Genomic DNA, 20,892 nt, shown 5'->3' with positions numbered 1-20,892 from the left:
TAGGGTGAAGGTCTACACACTGAACTGTTGGATCCTGGACCTCTTCCCCATCTCAAGAACATCAGCAATGTGTACCTACTGCCATAGATTTTAGTTTCTCCAGTGAAGAATTCTCAGGAAAAGCCGTTTTTACACATTGACATTTGGGGGTCCCAAGTGAAAGACTGGCCAGGGCCTGATCACCTCGTGAGGCTCATAGGTCAGCAAGCTCCAACCTGCCCACCAGGTATCCAGTGAGCTTCTTAGTGCCTTGTTCTTGAAGTCACCCAAGGACCAATAAACATTTAAGAAAAGAATCAAACATCAAAGACATAAACACCAAAACAAACAAGCAGAAAAAGGAACTCAGGGAAAACGGAGACAGGGTAGAAAACAACCAATTTATAAAAAAATTCGGGGACTTTCCTGGTGGTGCAGGGGTTAAGAATCTGCCTGCCAACGCAGGGGACACAGGTTCGATCCCTGGTCCAGGAAGATCCCACATGCTGTGGAGCAACTAAGCCCGTGTGCCACAAATACTGAGCCTGTGCTCTAGAGCTCACGAGCCACAACTACTAAGCCTGTGTGCCACAACTACTGAAGCCCATGGGCCTAAAGCCTGTGCTCCGGAACAAGAGACACCACCACAATGAGAGGCCCACACACTGCAACGAAGAATAGCCCCTGCTTGCCGCAACTAGAGAAAGCCCGTGTGCAGCAGTGAAGACCCAATGCAGCCATACACACCTACATAAATAAATAAGGAGATCAGTCCAAGAGGGCCAAGAATGAACTAACAGTAGGACTACCTCAAAGAATGGAAAAACCAAGAGAAAATTATCTAAGGAACAAAATAAAACATTCCCCAAACTGAAGGATATGAATCTTCAAAGAGCCTGTTGAAAACGTGGCGAAATGAATGAAGACTCACATACCAAGGAATATCACAGAGAAATTTCAGAACATTGGGAATTAATGAGACAATCACAACAGTTTCCAGAAGTAATAAAGTTACAACGGAACAGGAATCAGAATGGTGTTAATTTCTCAGTGGGTGCTAGAAGTTAGTAAACACTGCCTTCAAAATCTAGATGTAAAGTTACTTCTAACCTATAATTCTATACCCAAACCATCTATTAAGCATATGGATATAATAAATGTATTTTCAGACATGGAAAATTTAACACCCAGGCACCTTTTCTTAGGAATCTGCTGAGAGATGCAACATGAGGGAGTAAATTAAGAAAGGAAGGAGAGGACTTCCCCAGTGGTTAAGATTCCGCACTCCCAAAGCAGGGGGTGTGGGTTCAATCACTGGTCAGGGAACTAAAATCCTACATGCCACAGGTGCGGCCAAAAAAAAAGAGAGAGAAGTACAAGATCCAGCAAACAAGAGGAGCAGGGCTAGGGGAAGTCTTAGGGTGACAGCTGTGCCCTGTCCTGATTGGCATGGGAGGGCAGAGGCTGTGGGAGGAGGGCTCCAGGAAGGAAGATCATCTGATGAATCTGAGCACTGATAGCTACTGCTAGGCATCTGACAGGTCTACTGCAATGTTTAGGGGAAAAAAAAAGTATTATATACAAAGAAAACCAAGTATATGAAAAAAATAAGGTAATTATTAACCACAGGAAAACAAAATGTATAAGAAAGGAAAATTTACCACACAACTTATCAGTAGAAACAATTATAATATAAAAACTGACAAATGATTTAACCAAAAATTGTGAAATAACTCTATAGGTAGACTGGCGAGGAATAGTGAATAGGGTAGAGGTCAAAGTTGAATCCTAAATTACTAGTCAACAGAAAGATACTGTTTAAAAAAATGATAAATCAAGACACAGCTGATTAAGCATTTTAATTAGAAATATGGAAGTACGTAGCAGAAGAAACAAAATGACAGGACTGGGGATAGGGAGGAGGAATGTGAGAGGCACAGGACTGATGTTCTTTCTGTTTAAGCCCTCCAGTAGTATTTTTACTGAGTAATTTAGTATTTGCCAGGCACAGCTTCCAGGTAACGTTAAATGTATTGTCACTTTATCTTTATAACACTTATGAGGTAGATATTATTATCTTCCCTTTACAAATGAGGAAACTGAGTGAGGTACAGAGAGGTCAAGCAATTTGCACAAAGTTGCACAGCTTATAAGCAGCGGTGCTGGAACTGAACAAAAGCAGTCTAGCTCTAGAATCTGGGTTATACCTTGTAACTTACTGGCTATGGGTAAAATTAGGCTGCAAACACCCTGGTTTTGGTCCTGAGTTACTAAGAGGTTGATGGGGCCATAAATAGAAAACAGAAGTCAGAAGGAAGCATGGGCTTTGGTGGGGGAGCTGAGCACCTTAGGTTTAGATGTACTGATGAGGTGTCGTCAAGGAGAGCCAGATCAAGGGGTATAGGAGGGAGTCAGGAACATAGACTAGGAGAGGTCTGTGAGAATTAAACATGCCATGTAGATCATAGGTTTTTATCAATACACCTGCAGTAAATATTCTTAAGTCTCAGAATTCAAGATCAGTGTCCTGTAACATTTTGCTCCCTAACTTAACAAACGATATTCTTACTAACTGCTGACTTAATTTTTCATTTCAAGTGGGCCAAATTTAAAAGGAATAATATACTCACTTAGGATGAAAATCAGGCCTAAATCCTTCAGGGAGCTGCAATTCATCCACATTTTCTAAATTCTTTGATAAGGCAGTATCTACAGAAACAAGCATTTTATACTATTATTCTTTAGTCCACAATATTTCTATAAATTTCAGTCACAAATTTCATTCTAAATTTAGGTCAAAGAAATTTTAAAAAATGGGAAAAATTCCCATTAATGAAAACCAGTATAATATACATTCAAAGCATGAGAAACACTATTGCTCTGGATGACCTAGGTACCTTCTTCAGTCACCTGTGCTTCTCCTCAAAGTAAAGCCACTGGAATGTAGCTAGGGAAGGTAAGAAAAGGAAGAGTATGCTGTTTTGTTTCCTTATAAACCAATGGTATAAATTCTGCTCAGACTGTTTTCCCTCAAGGTCGGGAGTGCAGTGCATGTCTATCAAACTTGGGAAGCCTTTGGTAATGCCAACAATATAGTGAGTCAGCCCACAGAGAATAAAGCCAGCTCTTCCATACTTAGTTACATCTCCCCGACCCCCAGAAGCTCTTCAATAAAATGGGGGAGTAAGTGAGAAGTATTTATCATAAACTTCACATGAGCTTGTGTGTTTTCAAGGAATAGGAGTAATGTAGCAGATTCAAATTTAGTTCATTAAGACAAAGAAAATTAGAGAAAGTCAAATTTTAAAGTGAGAGGCTTCATTTTTAAAATATTTTAAAACAATTTATTCTGAAACTATTTCCCAATGGTTTCAGACGTTAGGGAAAAATGAAAGCAGGTTATCAGAACTTACTAGGAGTATTTTCTTCTTTCCTAAGAACCTGTAATGCTTTTATTTGCTGAGATATTGTTCTAATCCACTGAGTCAGATTTGGTTGGTCTGAAAAATGTAACCTGCTAGAAAAGATTATAGAGAGTGTTTAGTATTCTGTTGCTGCTTAGTTTAAGATACAAAAAAGACTCCTTAAATGATCACAGGTATATTTTAGACACACTTCAAATATTAAAAAAACAAAAAAAAAAACCTAGGGGAAAATTTGTTGCTTTTTAAGAAGTCAGAATAAGTATTTACCAATGGAAATGAAAATACATTATTCGTCAATATGATGCTGATAATTATTAGCACCATATTGAATTATCTGTCAAATACGTCACTTTTTCGGTACTGGAATTTATCAGTATTTCTTAAATATCATAATCACCACACCACGGACACTATTTATTGAGTGCTTATTACATTGCAAGCCCTTAGTTATGTTGTGAGCATTTTACAGTATTATATTTAATCCTCAGAATCTTTAATGAAATAGGTTATATTATTGTCCCCATTTTACAGATGAGGAAACTGAGGTTTAGAGCTATGTTACTTGACTAAGGCCATATATGGGACAGATGTGGCATTCAAACCCAGCTATATCAGACTCCACAGCCTGTGTTCTTTTAACAAATGTGCCATAACTGACTCTCCTGGGAAAAAAAGCAAAATCTGAACCACAAAAGTGATTGTTTTCTCCTTACATGCAGAGAATTCTTAATCTAACAATGACTAATTTCTTTACCAGTTCAAATGCAGGTATAAGTCAGCACCATGATATGCTTTTCTGATTAAAATGCATGAGCTTACATGCATATCTAATGGTATTTTAAGAACACTGTGTAGTAGCATAGACTAAGACACCATGGTTTTAACTCCTAAAATTGAAGAGAAAAAAACTGACCCTGCTTTATTTAAACCCAAATAGTAGCACAGAAATAAACAGATGATTCATATTCACAAAACTCAAATTAGTATTTGTGAATGTAAGACAGACACCATAAACTGAGTAACAAAGGTCAGGTTTGAAGAGGAGACACTATCAAATTCATATCTGAAATGAGTATGTCTAATACTCCTATTAACTGAAAGTGCACTAAAAATTATGAAATGACAAAAACTTTGCATTTTAAATATACTAACAGATTTTCACTTTTTGGCCCAATTTTTGAATTGGCCAGTAAATTGCAAAAAATTATATTTAATTGTTAGTATGTTCAAAAATGTCCGTTTGAGCTGCCCCTTCTCCCCCTATCAATTTACTGAGCATCTCTTAAAACGTATGAGGGAGATATTTAAAGTGGGGTCTTAGAAATAAAGGAGACAGTTTTCATGAACACATGGGAACTTTATATCCTTTATAGTGCTTACAGGTGACCAAGAAACTGTTAAATTTTAGCCTGTTCCTTTCTAAAAACCGAAATCATATTTCATAGGTCAGCTAGAAGAAATAACTAAATAAAAAGTTTGGAAAGTACCTGGAAAACATTATGCATTTACCTAGAGTGATCTCCTCACCCAGCTGTTGTTTATTATTTCATTACCTTCAAAGGAAACTAGTTCTTTGATATAAAGGTTTTATGAGCCAAAACTTACCTATTAAAAATATTTCTTGGAGGAAGCAGCAGAGGAATAACAGTATTACTCAAGCATTCACAAAGGGGACAAAGGAATTCTCCATTTTCTACATCATAGCTTGTATGTAAGCGTAATCTCTGTTGCCTTCGCTGTTCTTTAGCTTGAACGGAATCAAAATACCTTTAACAATTAGAAAACATGAGGTATCAAAAACAATGGTAATTTTTAAAAATGAGAGCCACAAGCTTCAACATTTTAAACAATTTGTTTCCACAAAAAAAATCTAAAAATTAAAATCTTGAAATGACCTGAATTATTTTTAACAGTGATACTCTAATTTTGAGTTGATGTAATTACCAAAACGGGTTAAGAGTTCTAAAACAGGAGAATCAAAAAAAGACTGCCTTGCAAACAATCATTCACAATGTAGCATATTTCTTGGTCCCAGTGCTCTGCGGTTACTCCCCCAGTGCTGGTGACTACTTACTAGGGGCAGTTCATAACAACTCAATGAGCAGAGCACTAGAATAACAGCACTGATTTGTTGGTTTTGCGGAAGCATAGAAAGCACCAAAGTAGAATAAGTTTGAAGTTATCCCATCTTAGCTCAGGGAGCTATGACAATCTTAGGAACTAACCAGACAAGCACTACCATCTTCAGAATCAAGAGTTGTTCACCCTGGACCCAAAGAAAGACATATTTCTAGGGTTTATACCACTGTAAAAATCCTTTACTTCATCTAGTCTGTTAGATCCCCACATTAAAAAATATATTTGATATACTATGAAGTTTCTAAGTCACTCCTTTAAATGTAATGACAAAGCAAATTAATTTTGTTATTTATTAGGCAGTAATACGGAGTTTTCTTCTTCAAACATCTTTAGTTCTTTCTCCCTTTTTCTAGAATGGAATTTCCTTTATTAAAAAATTTAATTTTGAGCCTTTGGATAAGCTTCTCTTGACTAATATTAAGAATATAAATTACCTTTGCCAACAATGGGCATGCATAATGTGCCCACAGCTACCAGTGTGTGTTCCACAAGACAGATCAGGGTGCATGAATAATGGATCATATTTTTCTGCATTATAAAACAAACAAAAAACAAAGCGAAAAACCAAGCATTTAATATTCCTATAACAAATGTACAACTTTAAACTGTGAAATCCTTACTAAGGGCCTGTAAACTTCAAATGATATGCTAGTTTATTCCTTTGATTTGAGATACCAATAATTTATGCAAGACCCCGGATTATTCAGAATACAGGACTCTCTAATTTTCATTACCCTGAGCAAGTTAATGAAACATCCCTGAATTGTTAACTGAAACTGGGATCCCATATTTAAGTACATCTAATCTTTTGAACATTTCATATTTTCAGGGCACTGAGAGACTCCTATTCCCCGAAAATGCCCTGAGCCTGAGGTAAAAGGGATATTCTTCAGGGAGAGGTCTTTAATACCTTCAGGGCAGCTGGTTCACAATGATCTCTAACAAAAAAAGATGTCCTGGCAGTAGAGGAGAATCTGCCTAAAGACAATCATGCAGAGACTAGCAATAATTACTATACCAGAGTCAAAGCTGCAGCAAAATATCTGGGACAGCAGCCCAGACCAGAGTAGGGAAAAACAGGCAATTCAGACAGTCTTCTGCTCTGGTACTAATTTTTTATATTTAAAGGAGATGAAAAATGAAGACAAACATAAAGTGGGTAGCTGGCTTCTTTGGGAATTCTTGAATTCTCTACATAAATTAGTATAATCTTGGAAATTCCCTAACATTAAATTACTCAAGTTTCAATTTGCTTTATATAATAGAACAGTACAAATTTCACAGCATAAAGAAAATCTTTTATGACATAAATTGTGAAAGCATTAAAAAAATCCACTTATAGCCAAGTACTAAATACAATTGGTATTTTATCTTTATCTTCAGCCTGGAATAAAATTTGTAAATCGCCTAGTACAAATGATCATTTCTTAAGGTGAAGCTGACCAATGTATCTTAACTAGGGTGCTTGAGAGCCACACTGTGAAGATTTTCATTATAGAGAAAAGGCAAACTTACCAGTGGTCTCTCACACCTCCTTCCAATCATACAATGTGAAAAGCACTGGCTAAATTAAGTGCTTTGGAAATTAAAACACAGTTCCTACTCTCAAGAAGTTTACTGGTATCATTGAGGCATATGCACACATAAACAAATGTAAGAGTAGAAACATAAAAGTATCTGCGGTGGACACAATAAGGTGCAGCCCAGAAGCCCCTGCAGGAATGAATGACTTACTCCCTCAGCTGTTAGAAGAGAGCACTCAACTGTTATCCCTCTTTAAGGGACTTTGCTCAGGGTCACACTACTTTGATCAAGGTCACACCTCTTTCCAGAGGTAGGCCACAACCAGTCACTGATCAGTGTCAGGGTATAAAGACCTAGCCCCCTTGCCCCAAGTTGGGACACCTCTGAAGGGCCATTCAGCTCCAGAGATCCCATGGGGTTGGTTAAGGTCTTTTGGGGACTGCATCATAGCTCAACTTCTCCCTTTGCCCAAACCTGCTTCCTTCCCCTCCATTCCACGTTGATCCCAAGACTCTCTTGAATAACATCCTGCACTGCATGGTAATCTCTATCTCAATAATCTAAATGAGAATCTGGCTCAAGGACAGCTTCTCACAGGGGTGACTCACACCACTGTTAGATCAAGGGATTCCACTGATAGATCAAGGGATTCCACCCTGGATCTATCCATGAGATAAAATAATTATGGAGATAAAATAGTTATTGTTATTTAAGTGTCAACTAATTATTGGACTTTACAAATGTGAAGAATGGGAAAGACTGTTAAGTACCAAAGTAGTTAATGAAACAAAGAACAGCTTTCTTTTGAATCCCTGCTATTTATCAGCTGCGTAATTCAGGCATAATACTTAACCTTCTGGAGTGTTTCCACATCTGTCAAGTGAGGAATTCCTAAGTTACCTGCTCAAGATACCACCAAGCCTACAGTTACTATTAGGTTAATAAAATCTCTGTATATCACCTACCATACTATGTGGCAGTCATTATTAAGAGGGAGGATGAGGATATAGCTATGGCTTACCTGGATCCTGAATGAATTTACTTCTGTTTTTAGATAATACAGTTGATCTCTGAACAAATGCTGCCAGGACCATTGCCCTGCTTTCCACCTTGACCTCTTGCTCTTCTTGACACAATATACAGGTAACAAATTGTCTTTGTTCAGGGACCGGAGTCTGTGCTGGGCCCAATGCCGTACGAGTCATATCTGAAACCATAGGGCTGGAATAAAAAGGTTAGGAGTATAATTAATGAGCCTAGGAAGTTTCTATAGAATCATAACACAGTAGATTCTAGGTAAGTAGAAACGTATTTAAAACACGCAGTTTTTTGTTTTTTTAAAAAAATATTTATTTATTTGGCTGTGCCGGGTCTTAGTTGCAGCACGTGGGATCTTTGATCTTTGTTGAGGCGTGCGGATCTTTAGTTGCGGCATGTAAAGTCTTGGTTGCAGCATGTGGGATCTAGTTCCCTGACCAGGGATCGAACCTAAGCCCCCTGCATTGGGAGCGCAGAGTCTTAGCCACTGGACCACCAGGGAAGTCCCTAAAACACACAGTATTGATGACTTGATTTGAGAGACCCAAGTCTTTCATATGTATCAAAACCATCTCCTTCAATCCTCATAGCAATCCAATATGCAACACATAAGCCAGACACGAAGTTAACTGAGCCCAGTGTATTCATTCTTTTATGAATCTCAAGGGTCTTCTGTATAACTTACATTTTAAGCATACATATGAATTCTCTTATCTATAGTCAAGAGACATGCTCATAATCATATGCTAATAAACTCAGATTTCTAAGATTAAGTCCTCTAACTACAAGGCCACAAAATTTATCAACTCTTCTAAGTTATTCTATGATTAAGTGTACTTATAAAGAAAAAAAACCAAACATCTTCCTCAGTTGAGAACCATGGTCAAGAGTTTCAAAAATTGTGATTAATTTTTACCTATTATCAAGAACAGCAGAGATAGAGGCATCCAGTTCTAATGTCTGCTGAAAGAGTTCTTTGTTCTCATCAATAAAGTGCCGCTGCATCTCAGACATCTGGGCCATGATCTTTTCTCTGCGCAGTCTGGCAATCTCGGCTTTTCTCTTCCTCTCAGCTTTGTCTTTGTCTCTCGAACTCTGAAATTACGCTTCATTTAATTAGACCATTAGAGGCTAAATGCATATTTTTTTCCCCCAAAGCAGAAACATCTTTATTGTAAATACTAATTAAAAACTATTCTATAATCTCACTTTTATAAACGAAGAGCAAAGATTTCTTAATCAACCTAACATGTTAAAAGAAAAAAAAAAAAAGGCAGTCCAAAAAGACAGCTACAAAAATATAAACAAATGGTGGCACACTTCTTGGGATTTACATGTTTGTGAATAACATCAACTACCAACTTAATGCAGATAAATTTAATTGTTTATAGTGAGCTTGCCACAATTTTTCAGCATTACCACACTTTACATCTTATACCTCTTCCATTATGGTTCCTTCTGTCTCTGCCACAGGACTGGTGGATGAACTCTCCCTTATCTTCTTAATAGCATTAAAAGTCTATGAAAAAAAATATCGTTATTCTGAAGCTATGAAACATTATAAAAATTTAAAGATAAACATTTAATATTTCTCACAAAAAGCAGAGTGATGCAGGAAATTTTACCTTTAATATCCACTTAATCATATCTTTGTGGACTTCTAGGTAGGGAGCATTTTGTAGTGTTTCCAGCATAGCTAGTATGCTAGGAGAGTTGTTTGGTGCTTCACCAGGTTCTGAGGCAGAAGAAAAAAAGGGCACACGAACAACAGCTAAGACTTCATAGTGCTTATTACTGTGCACAAGAAGATACATGAAGTTGCTTATAACATTTGCCCATCATTTGCCCATCATTTGATTACAGCTCAACTTAGAAATTTTCAGTACCTCTCGAAATGTGACATATTTGTATTTTACAAACAAGTTGTTAACAACTAGAATGCTTTAATCATTCAAAACTGACATCTTACACCAAATGATTATTTTAACATAGCCTCTAGCAAAATTAAATAAAAACCCAGCTGAAGGGCTTCCCTGGTGGCTCAGTGGTTGAAAGTCCGCCTGCCGATGCAGGGGATGTGGGTTCCGTGCCCCGGTCTGGGAGGATCCCACATGCCGCGGAGCGGCTGGGCCTGTGGGCCATGGCCGCTGAGCCTGCACGTCCGGAGCCTGTGCTCCGCAACGGGAGAGGCCACAACAGTGAGAGGCCCACGTACCGCAAAAAAACACAAAAAACAAAAAACAAAAAAACACCCAGCTGAAAGGTCTACCTGAGATTTTACAAGTCTAAGAAAATGAATCAGGATTATAGGAGTCCATGAGTATATAACATGTATCTATTTGTTTTGACCTTTTCTTTAATGAAAACCTAGATTCAAAATAAAACAAATTTCTTCCTCTATGGATTACTTTATTTTGAGAAAAAGACATAAAAGTCTATTACTGTCAGGAGTACATTTAATACAATATTAGCTAATTTAGTTTTATAGTTGGAAATATCCAATTATTAATTTTATTGATTTAAGAAACATTTGTGGCAAAATATTACTCTTTCCTAAGAGGGTAAGAGACCAAACTATGTGATATTTTTAAAAAAATGTAATTTAATTTAATTGTTATTTTTTTGGCTGTGCCACATGGCTTGTGGGATCTCAGTTCCCCGATCAGGGACTGAACTTAGTTCCTCAGCAGTGAAAGCTCCGAGTCCTAACAACTGGACCGCCAGGGAATTCCCTGAACTATGTGATCTTTAATATTCTTCCAGATCTGAAATTCGGTCGCTGTGGATTAGGGATCTGTCTCTAAATGGTTTGTCTTTTGTTTGTATGTATGTATGCATGTATTTATTTATGGTTGCACTGGGTCTTTGTTTCTGTGCGCAGGATTTCTCTAGTTGCGGCGAGCAGGGGCTACTTTTCGTTGCACTGTGCTGGCTTCTCATTGCGGTGGCTTCTCTTGTTGCGGAGCACAGGCTCTAGACGTTCAGGCTTCAGTAGTTGTGGCACGTGGGCTCAGTAGTTGTGGCTCGCGGGCTTAGCTGCTCCATGGCACGTGGGATCTTCCTGGCCCAGGGCTTGAACCTGTGTCCCCTGCACTGGTAGGCGGATTCTTAACCACTGTGCCACCACAGAAGTTCCAATAGTTTGTTTTAATTATATAAAATGTTTAAAGAGAAATAGGAGGACTGTCTAGAGAAAATGATGATTGTTGAAAAAAAAGAAAGAAGCAAAAGAGAACCTGAGATCAAATGAAATAAGGGAGTTTTCTGTGTGGTTATCCCAAAGTAAAAAAACTGCAGATAAAGAATGTACAACAGATACAATGTTAATGTTAATCGATAGAAAGAAACACTGGCAGAGAAAAGAGCTGGGAAAGGCTGGCACCCAAGAACATAGTCTTCAGTGGGGAAAGACAGCTCCCCTTCTTCCTCCCACTTACCTGGATGTGGGCAAAATGGGAAAAACAGAGATTTAGCAGCAACCAGGACTATTCCTCCTCATCCCCCAGTGGAACCTAGTATTCTCACAGTCATTATCTTTTAGGAAGAAATGGCAGAGAACACAATACTAAACAAAGTTACAGAAATGCTCCCTTGCAATCAGGAATTCAGAAACTCCTATTATACCACCACAAATTCATTTAAGCATCTCAGCAAATCACTGATTGCAGGTCTGGAGCAGGTAAAGTACAAGATGAGCCTCAGACACCTTTTGTGCCAGAAAGCAAGGTGGTGCTCAAATACTAATGGGGTTGGGTCAAAAGGACACAGAGCCAATTGAACAGACTCCCACTACCCAGAAGTGGCACAGTTTGAGCATCAAAAGGAGTATTGATTATAACTGACTATAAAACACTGAAAAAAAACCCATGAGTAATATTAAAAAACAAAAGAACCACAAAAAAACGTAAGCAAACCAAAAAGATTCACAGTTGCCACTACTTCAGGTACCTATTAGAACTGCTTATTCTGAAAATTAATAAAGGAAACGTTTTTATTTAGAGATGAAGTATTATGACATCTGAAACAAATGGTTCAGGGAATTCCCTGGCAGTCCAGTGATTAGGACTCTGTGCTTCCACTGCAGGGGGCCCGGGTTCGACCCCTGGTTGAGGAACTAAGATCCTGCATGCTGTGCAGCACAGCCAAAAGATAAATAAACAAAAAACCAAATGGTTCAAAAAAGTGTTCAAACATAAAGCAAATATAGCAAAACACTAACTACTGAATCTAGGTGGCAGGTATATAGATGTTTACTGTACAACTCTTCCAACTTGTCTGTATGTTTGAAATTTTAATATTAAAAAGCAAGAAAAAATATTTCTTTGGTCCTCTCAAAAAAAGTCACATTACTTTATATAAAATGTAATCCTCTATAGCTAATTTTCTTATTTTCATTACTTTTTATAAGATAATAGCAACAATTTAAAAGTGAAATCCTAATAGCAAACTCTGTGTTTTTAAAAGTATATACTAGAGTTTAAATTTATGTCCTATACTGATTTCAAACTAAGGAATCCTCATTACTTTTTCCTGTTTATGAATTAAAATTTATGTTTTTAAAGTATGGGTAGGCCCTAAGTATTTTTATAAAAATGTATCAGGATCTGATACAGTACACAGGATCTGATATAATACACAGGTGAATACAGACAGTCTCAGAAATTTGGATTCATTATAACCTACTTAAAACTTATATGATCAAATAAAAGAGGTTATACTACATTTAAAAATCATGGACATGTTGAGTTAGTTTAGTAAAAACTGTATACATACTCGATATCTTCTGAGTGAAGGTAAACGTTACTACATGCTCCTCCATGACGTTCTCTAAATGCTGTTTTTCTTCTTGTAGTGCCATTCCAATTAAATGTAACACCTAAAATACAGTATGTTTTGTAACTTTTAGTGAAACAAAAATCAAGTACATATTTTTATAAGAAATAAAAAAAATTCACTATTGAAAAAAGATAAACTATTAAACACTAAGTGCAGTAAAAAATAATTCGAAGTACCAATTTTCATGAAATCCAAACTCTAAAGTTCATTTTCTAATAAAGAATTCTCAGCAAGGAAACAAAAATTTCTATTTCAGCTAGGAAGAAAATTCAATTGCAAATTCTTAGGGTAAGTTAAAATTACTAACAGCTGTGACCAGCAATCCATATAATTTTCAGTTTTATTCCATCCCTACACTACAGTCTTAAAAATCACTGATTCTAAGAATCAGTGGCCAAATAATTAGACCTGAAATCATCTATCATGCAATGATCTAATCTATAATACTCCTAGTTCAATTTCTCTAAGGACTAAAAATCTTAATCATCTAAGAGACACACTTTTGTCTCTAATGCCATATCACTTATAAAGATGTTCAGCATACCTCATGAAAAATTCCTTACTAGACTTCTAAGAATATAACTACACTAATCTATTTGCACTTTTATTGTTCTTTATCCTGCTCCCCAATTTTTGAAGGAGATAATGTGTGTGGTGTCTCTGTATCATTCCCTACACATAGGGCTACTGTGGTTGTTAGACTTGGAAGAACTAAGTCAGCCTGAATGACATAAAGCAAATGTATATATAAGATAAATGATGTTCATTCCTCTTTTCTCCATCATTTCCCATACATCTTTTGCTCATTTAATACTGATGGTCTCCAGTATACTGCAACTCCATGCTTTTATATTTTAAGTGTATGTTTGTAAACTGGAGGAGGGTATACATATACAAAAATCTTAGCCAATGAGATACTTGAGCCTGCTGAGACAATGGAAAGAACAGTAACTTTGAAGGAAGGCTCTGGAGGAAGGCTCACCTTCATCTGAATTCTGGCTTCACTGCTTTCAAGTCCCACTAAGCCTAACTTCATCATCTTCAAAATCAAAATAAAAAAAAAAAGCTTTCCTCTAGAGTTTTGAGGGTTACAAATATGGTACATACAAGTGCCTAGCATAGAATAAGGCACAGAGTAGGCTAATAACTGAGTATTATTATTATTATGTTACTTACTAGTTGGGTAACATGGACAAGTCTATCTCACTGAAACTTGCCTTCCTCATCTATACAGTGGAAAAACTATCTACTGATACTCATAGGGGTATTACGTGACTTTAATGAGATAATAATTTATGAATGACTTACATTAAATCTATAAAGTAAAATACAAACAAGGTTCTAGACTTGTCACTAATTAGTTATAGGAACCTAAGTCTCTGACTTTCAATTTCTTCAACTGCAAAACATAAGTATTAATGAACTCAGAGGTTTTTAAAGAGAATTAAGTAAAAACAAATGCAAAGATAACACATAATACAAATATCAGAGTACTGTATAAACAAAGACATATCAGGACCAATCAATGAGAGCAGATCTGCCAACAAGACCAAGGTAACCACAACCATGTGGTGTAAAAAAATCTGCCAGGCTCTCATTTTTATGGTCAGACACAAACAGTAACAAAATACTATATTTCGAATTAAGTTGACACTACATTTTATCCTAAGTTTCCTGTGTACAGATATTGACAGGAGTATTTTGTATTTTACTACAAGACCACTAAAATATAAATAATAAATGTCTTCAAACTTACCCTTTGCAGCATGGACTCAGACCAGACATGTCCGTTATGTTCTACAGTCCATTGCAATACTGTTCTCATGATTAACAACATGACATCTGACTGCAAAATGTTAACCAGACTTGCAAACAGAGGGCAGAATGGGGGCAAAACTGGAGGTGGAAGTGCTGAAAATAAAGTTATAATTGGCTTCTTTTGTAGAACATCCTTTAAAAAACAAATGAACAAACAACAAAAACAGCAAAAAACTATCCCTTTGTTACATACTTTTGATAGTCTTCAAAGAATATTCATTTACACACATCTTAAAGCTATATTTTACCTTCTCAGGTCAGTCAAATGCATAAAAACAGCTGTGTAAGTAGCAGTAGTACAAAAGAAGGCCTTTCTTTTCCCTAGAAATGTCTTACTATCCGAGATAAAACCATTAACCCAAAGGTGACTCAGTACAGACTATGTCTACATTAGCATATTTATTAGCCCTTGAAAGTTCACTCATGGGGCTTCCCTGGCGTCCAGTGGTCAAGAATCCGCCTCCCAATGCAGAGGACGTGGGTTCGATCCCTGGGTGGGGAACTAAGATCCCACAAGTTGCAGGGCAACTAAGCCTGTGCGCCACAACTACTGAGCCCACATGCTCTAGAGCCCAGGCACCACAACTAGAGGGCCTGCGTGCCACAACTACTGAGCCCACACGCTCTGGAGCCCGTGCGCCACAACTAGAGAGAAGCCCGTGTGCCACAATGAAAGATCCCGCGTGCTGCAAGGAAGATCCCATGTGACGCAACTAAGACCCAAATCAGCCAAAAAAAAAAGCTCACTCAGAAAGCTTGTATTTAAATCTACCACTTCATTAAGAATCATCATCATAGTCAATAGAAAACAATGTTTAACACGTAAAAGAGACTGAAACGAGATTTTGGGAAAGATTAAAAATACCTGTATCTTCCTTATTTTGCCTTTTCAATTTCCGTTGGGCTTCCTCTGCCTAATAAAAATGAATGTAATTTGGACAGGGAATTAGTAACATGAAACAATTTAATATCCAAAACTACTGATATATGTTAATCTTTGCCATACTAACTTCTGATTTTAGAAGATTTCTATCCTTAGTTTTGCAAATCCCCCGAAATTGGTATCAAGGTTAATTTCCCCCTGCTGCTAAGAGAATCCCCCCAAGTGGATTCTTTCTTGATTTAAAATGCAGGGGAAGGGCTTCCCTGGTGGTGCAGTGGTTGAGAGTCCGCCTGCCGATGCAGGGCACACAGGTTTGTGCCCTGGTCTGGGAAGATCCCACATGCCGCGGAGCGGCTGGGCCCGTGAGCCATGGCCGCTGAGCCTGTGCGTCCGGAGCCTGTGCTCCGCAACGGGAGAGGCCACAGCAATGAGAGGCCTGCGTACCGCAAAAAAAAAAAAAAAAAAAAAAATGCAGGGGAAACATGCACCAGCCAAAACCAAAAACTTACTTTTGATTTGAGCTTTATTTCATGCATCAAACACTAATACACACTGCTATATATAAAATAGATAACCAACAAGGACCTACTGTATAGCACAGGGAACTATACTCAATATTCTATAATAACCTGTAAGGGAAAAGGATCTGAGAAAGAATATATATATATGACTGATTTCACTGTGCTGTACACCAGAAACTAACACAACATTGTAAATCAACTATACTTCAAAAAAGCAAAGACAAAAACAAACCCCAGAAAACTAATAAACAAAAGCTTCATGTTTAAGTTTCATTTACTGCCATTTATTGAAAACTTATTTTTAAGAGTAGACTGCTAAAAGGCAAAATTTAACCCGCTAAGAATGATCAGGAAAATTCCTTAAGTCACCATGGAAAAGCATGTTAAGTACTAGCAATTCTGAAATGAGTGTAAAATAGGTTAACTGATTAGAATACACGTTGATGATGTCTTCAAAAGCTAATAAAATACATACAATTAGATATGTGTGGGTATGTATATAATTATATAGACCTTTTTTATGTACGCACGAAATAAGGGAAAACCCCAAATGCTACGTGGTGGTATAGGTAATCTGTACTTTCTTCTTTATACCTTTTCATATTTTCCAAATTTCCTACAATAAAAATGTGTCCTTTTTCAATCTGTGAAAAGCAGTAAAAGTTGTTTAGGAAAAAACAAAATAAAAACAAAAAAACTCCAAGCAACCCTTTCTCAGTACACTTTTAATTTTCTCAATTACCTTGGACTGCTCTGCCCTCGAAAAGTGATAGAAATACAAATTGAACTCTTTGGCACATTCTGGTTTCAGTTCATACATGCCTCGTCCTGTTAATCCAGGTTTCCTTTGGGGGAAAAAAAAATTCTTCAATCTCATATACTGTTGGCGAATGTAAGCTGGAACTACTTTCTGTGGGTTCATTTAATCATCTACATTCAAAGCTTTATGTGCGTTCACTTTATCTAGCATGTCCACCTTGAATTTATTCTAACTGGACAAGTGAATGTGACGGTCACTGCAGTGACAACAATTTAAAGTCTAACAACAGAGGACAGGTTACATACATTATGACATCTCCAAACAACTGAACACTATTAAAATTGATGTTAACTTGTATACTTTGACATGTAAAGATGTCTGTGATAAGTTCTACCAAGTGAAAAAAAGCAGATGCAATTTTAGGGTTTAGAGAATCTTTTCTATAATTTTTTCTATATTTTCCCTAAAAATATGTACTGTTTTAAAATCAGCAAAAATAAAGACAATGCCATTGGAATGAGGAGCACAGAAAAAGCAGGATTAAGAAACTGCCTCAACAACCTTAAGGGGATAGACTACTTATAGTTTACTGACTGGGCAACACACTGGACACCGAAGAAAGCATTATTCAGAGGCTATCCCACAACTTAGGTGGCACATTCAAATGGAAACAAAGAAAGCACAATGCATTTACTCAGATCACCTGCTCAGGTTAGTTTCAATTATCTGAAACTATCAGCTAGGGAACACCTGAAAACTGAAAACTCTCATAAAGCTACTTCAAGTTGCTAAGTGCAGGGCTAGATCATAAAAGTCAAATGTCAGTGAGAAATCTAGTTCAGAATTATATGTTTGAAAGTGGTTGTCACTTTCTGAAAACAACAGTTTTATTCTTAGTTCCATCAAGGGAAACACTCTAAGAAAAATTAATGTATAAAATAAAACTGAATGTGAAAAAGCAGAAAATAAACTCACTTGAAATGGGCAACTGCTTCAATTACACTCTCCATGCCAGTTTCCTTGTTCTCCTAAAGGTACAGGAAACAAATTAAGTGTGTTTCATGTTAATAATAATATCTGCTAGCACTCTTGAGCATTGTGCTTTTATCTCATTAAGCTTCATACAGCAATCGCATAAAGCAGATATACTATTCTCCTGATTTTTACAAATGAGGATTCCATAGTAAACATAATGATTAATAGGCAGTTGGGGAAATTCAGTTGGTAAGCTAACATTCATTCAGATTGACATAATTAAAAACAAGTTACTACCATATGGAATCAAGGTGACAGCTTTCAAAAGGAATAAAGTAAAAACACAAAGTACACATAACGTTTAAATTTTATATTTAAAATTTATATATTTGCAGTATTTTGAGAAATAGCTACACTAATTTCTTATCTATTTTTGTTAAAACATCATTTCCCAAATCATATCCCATTCACGACAAGCTGTTCATAGGAATTCCGTGAAATATTCTCTGGTCAAAAATGTTTGGTAAATATAGATGCCATCACTTTGTACAAGGCAGTTACACTTCTAAAATACTGTTTTAAATTTTATTTCTTCCTTATTCCAATGGTCTAAATGAAACTGTTAATTGTTTCCTCATTTCCTGCATTAAAAAGTACATGTATACACAACTAGAAATGGCAAAGTAGTCCATTAACAAAGATCTATTAAAAAAAGTACATGTAATTTTTATTCTGACTAGATATTCAGTGATATTAAAAAATCATTATTTTTTTTTAGGTGTGATAATTGGCATATGCATAGGTTTCTCTAAAAGCTCATATCTTTTGGATCAACCTTGGCACTACTGACATTTGGACAAGATAGTTCTTTGTTGTGGGAATCTGTCCTGTGCATTGTAGGATGTTTAGTAGTATACTGGCCTCTGCTGAATAGATGCCAGTAGCATCACACACCCTGCCCTGAGTAGTGACATTGCCAAATGCCACCCCCTCCAGGGGGTGGGGGGGAATCATCCCTGGTTGAGAACCACTGTTTTAGATATATACAATTCTATTTATAGATGAAATGGTAAACCTGGTATTCTCTACAAAATAACCCAGTGAGGGTGTAGAGATCAGTGGCTGGGGTATAAATAAAATAAGATTGGTCATATGTTGAAGCTGGAGATGGTTCACTATACTATGTTTTCTATTTCTATAGATGTTTCAAGTTTTTCAAGTTTGAAATAATACGAAGTTTAAGAGAAGTATTACAATGCAACAAATAAAGGTTTAAATCCCAGAAGAATGAACATTAAGGTTAAGAGTTTTGATCTATGTTTCAAATTCGGGAAAACATTTTGAAAAGCCTCGATGAAAATAAAGTCCTTTCACAACTGTAATCTGGGTTTCTGAAAAGCCCCAGGGCTGAAAAGTAGGCGGCAGAGGAACTTAAGGTCCTGGCAGGAAAAATAGTTACAACTGAATCTATGAATGCCCATATGAATATTAGCTTACATTCACTAAAATGAGAGAGATGGCTTAGCATAGTCTTTGGATGCTTTAGAAGGAAAAAACTCTAGCAGACTTTAGTCAACACAGCTGAGTAGGTATTTCTAGGTTATAAAGCGTTATCTCTACCCATGGCAACTTTGTACTTAAACACCCTATAAAAACCCCTCTTTAATGGATAAATTCCGTTCTGAGGAACAGGTTTTTTTCTCTTTTTTAAAATAATTAATTAATTAATTTTATTTTTGGCCGCGTTGGGTCTTCGTTGCTGTGCGTGGGCTTTCTCTAGTTGCGGCGAGTGGGGGTTACTCTTCGTTGTGGTGCGCAAGCTTCTCATTGCTGTGGCTTCTCTTGTTGCGGAGCACAGGCTCTAGGCGCGCAGGCTTCAGTAGTTGCGGTGCGTGGGCTCAGTAGGTGTAGCTCACGGGCTCTAGAGCACAGGCTCAGTAGTTGTGGTGCAGGGGCTTAGTTGCTCCACGGCATGTGGGATCTTCCTGGACCAGGGCTCAAACCCATGTCCCCTGCATTGGCAGGTGGATTCTTAACCACTATGAAACCAGGGAAGTCCTGGAACAGGTTTTCTTTTATTCAGCATCCTTACCTCTTTCAAGGCTTCATTGTAAATGATTCTATTCCTAGGCTGCTTTCCACTCCCAGCCCCTAGTATTCTCTTTTTCTAATTATTTCTAATGAGAGTGACTAGAGTTATACATATTCTAGAACTGTAGTTTTTACAATTATGGAAAAGGTACAGAGAAGTAAATCTATACATACTAGATTGGTAGGTAGGGAAGGATTTCCATAATTTTCTTTTCTTAAAATGCAGGTACTTACATCTTCAGGTAAAGACTTTACCAATTCACTATGAGCCATAGGTTTGATGCTCAACTGATGGATAATCTCTCGTTTAATCTCATCTGTAGCATTTACCTGTCCAACTCCAGGACTAAATCTCTCTCCTGTCAACAGTGAATAAGTACATATACACACACTTAACAATCATAATATTTATAAGTGATATATATTTATAATTCATGCAACACAATGTATTTTTCTTTCTGTGCAATGGGAAAGCAATGACTGGTCTGGCAATAAGGTAGGGTGAGAGCAGCACTTAACCATCTTTGTGAGTCTCTGACACAACAGGTCAGAGTAGTCTTCAGCAACAGAGAGAGAACTCTGGTTGCTGTTCTGAAAAAATGGGATCAGAAGGTGGGAAAGGATTTGAAGTAGTCAAGAACTGGTACAGCAGTAGCTGTACTAGCAGCCTAGGTAGGAGGGAGAGCCTTCCTTTTATCTAGTGGCAAATAAGATATCACCTTCTGAGACCTTCTTCATTGGTATTACCTCCTGACAGTAGCCAGGATTCTCTGCTCTATGGACTGTAGAGAGACTGAAATAGTACGGGAGGTGGGAGAAAGTAAAGGATAAAAGAATAGGAAAGATGGAGGCAACAGGACTGAAAATTTAGGTAATAAGAAAAAAAAATCTGTGTCTATTAGC

The 20,892-nt window shown here is 37.1% G+C and overlaps 1 protein-coding gene across 7 annotated transcripts in view; it reads right to left on the bottom strand.

Annotated features, from left to right (window-relative positions):
• The window catches only part of UBR2 (ubiquitin protein ligase E3 component n-recognin 2), a 116,080-nt gene that overhangs the window by 24,658 nt on the left and 70,530 nt on the right, over nucleotides 1–20,892 (bottom strand). For 5 of the 7 annotated variants that reach the window (XM_030870718.2, XM_030870717.2, XM_060307460.1 and 2 more), the window contains 14 exons: nucleotides 20,224–20,348; nucleotides 17,899–17,951; nucleotides 16,906–17,008; nucleotides 15,625–15,673; nucleotides 14,698–14,852; nucleotides 12,879–12,981; nucleotides 9,731–9,840; nucleotides 9,544–9,624; nucleotides 9,022–9,200; nucleotides 8,089–8,288; nucleotides 5,978–6,071; nucleotides 5,010–5,171; nucleotides 3,393–3,496; nucleotides 2,610–2,688 (listed from right to left, as the gene is read on the bottom strand). In XM_030870718.2, coding sequence (XP_030726578.1) covers nucleotides 2,610–2,688; nucleotides 3,393–3,496; nucleotides 5,010–5,171; nucleotides 5,978–6,071; nucleotides 8,089–8,288; nucleotides 9,022–9,200; nucleotides 9,544–9,624; nucleotides 9,731–9,840; nucleotides 12,879–12,981; nucleotides 14,698–14,852; nucleotides 15,625–15,673; nucleotides 16,906–17,008; nucleotides 17,899–17,951; nucleotides 20,224–20,348 — 1,597 coding nt within the window. Of the gene's footprint in view, nucleotides 1–2,609; nucleotides 2,689–3,392; nucleotides 3,497–5,009; nucleotides 5,172–5,977; nucleotides 6,072–8,088; nucleotides 8,289–9,021; nucleotides 9,201–9,543; nucleotides 9,625–9,730; nucleotides 9,841–12,878; nucleotides 12,982–14,697; nucleotides 14,853–15,624; nucleotides 15,674–16,905; nucleotides 17,009–17,898; nucleotides 17,952–20,223; nucleotides 20,349–20,892 lie in introns of those variants that run through there. The other 2 variants (XM_060307457.1, XR_009565734.1) reach the window with 2 other exon arrangements.

The sequence above is a fragment of the Globicephala melas genome, chromosome 11 (assembly GCF_963455315.2).
Source record: "Globicephala melas chromosome 11, mGloMel1.2, whole genome shotgun sequence".
NCBI classification, from domain to species: Eukaryota; Metazoa; Chordata; class Mammalia; order Artiodactyla; family Delphinidae; genus Globicephala; species Globicephala melas.
The sequence above is the reverse complement of the archived record's forward strand: the minus strand, read 5'-3'. Positions and strand labels throughout refer to the sequence as shown.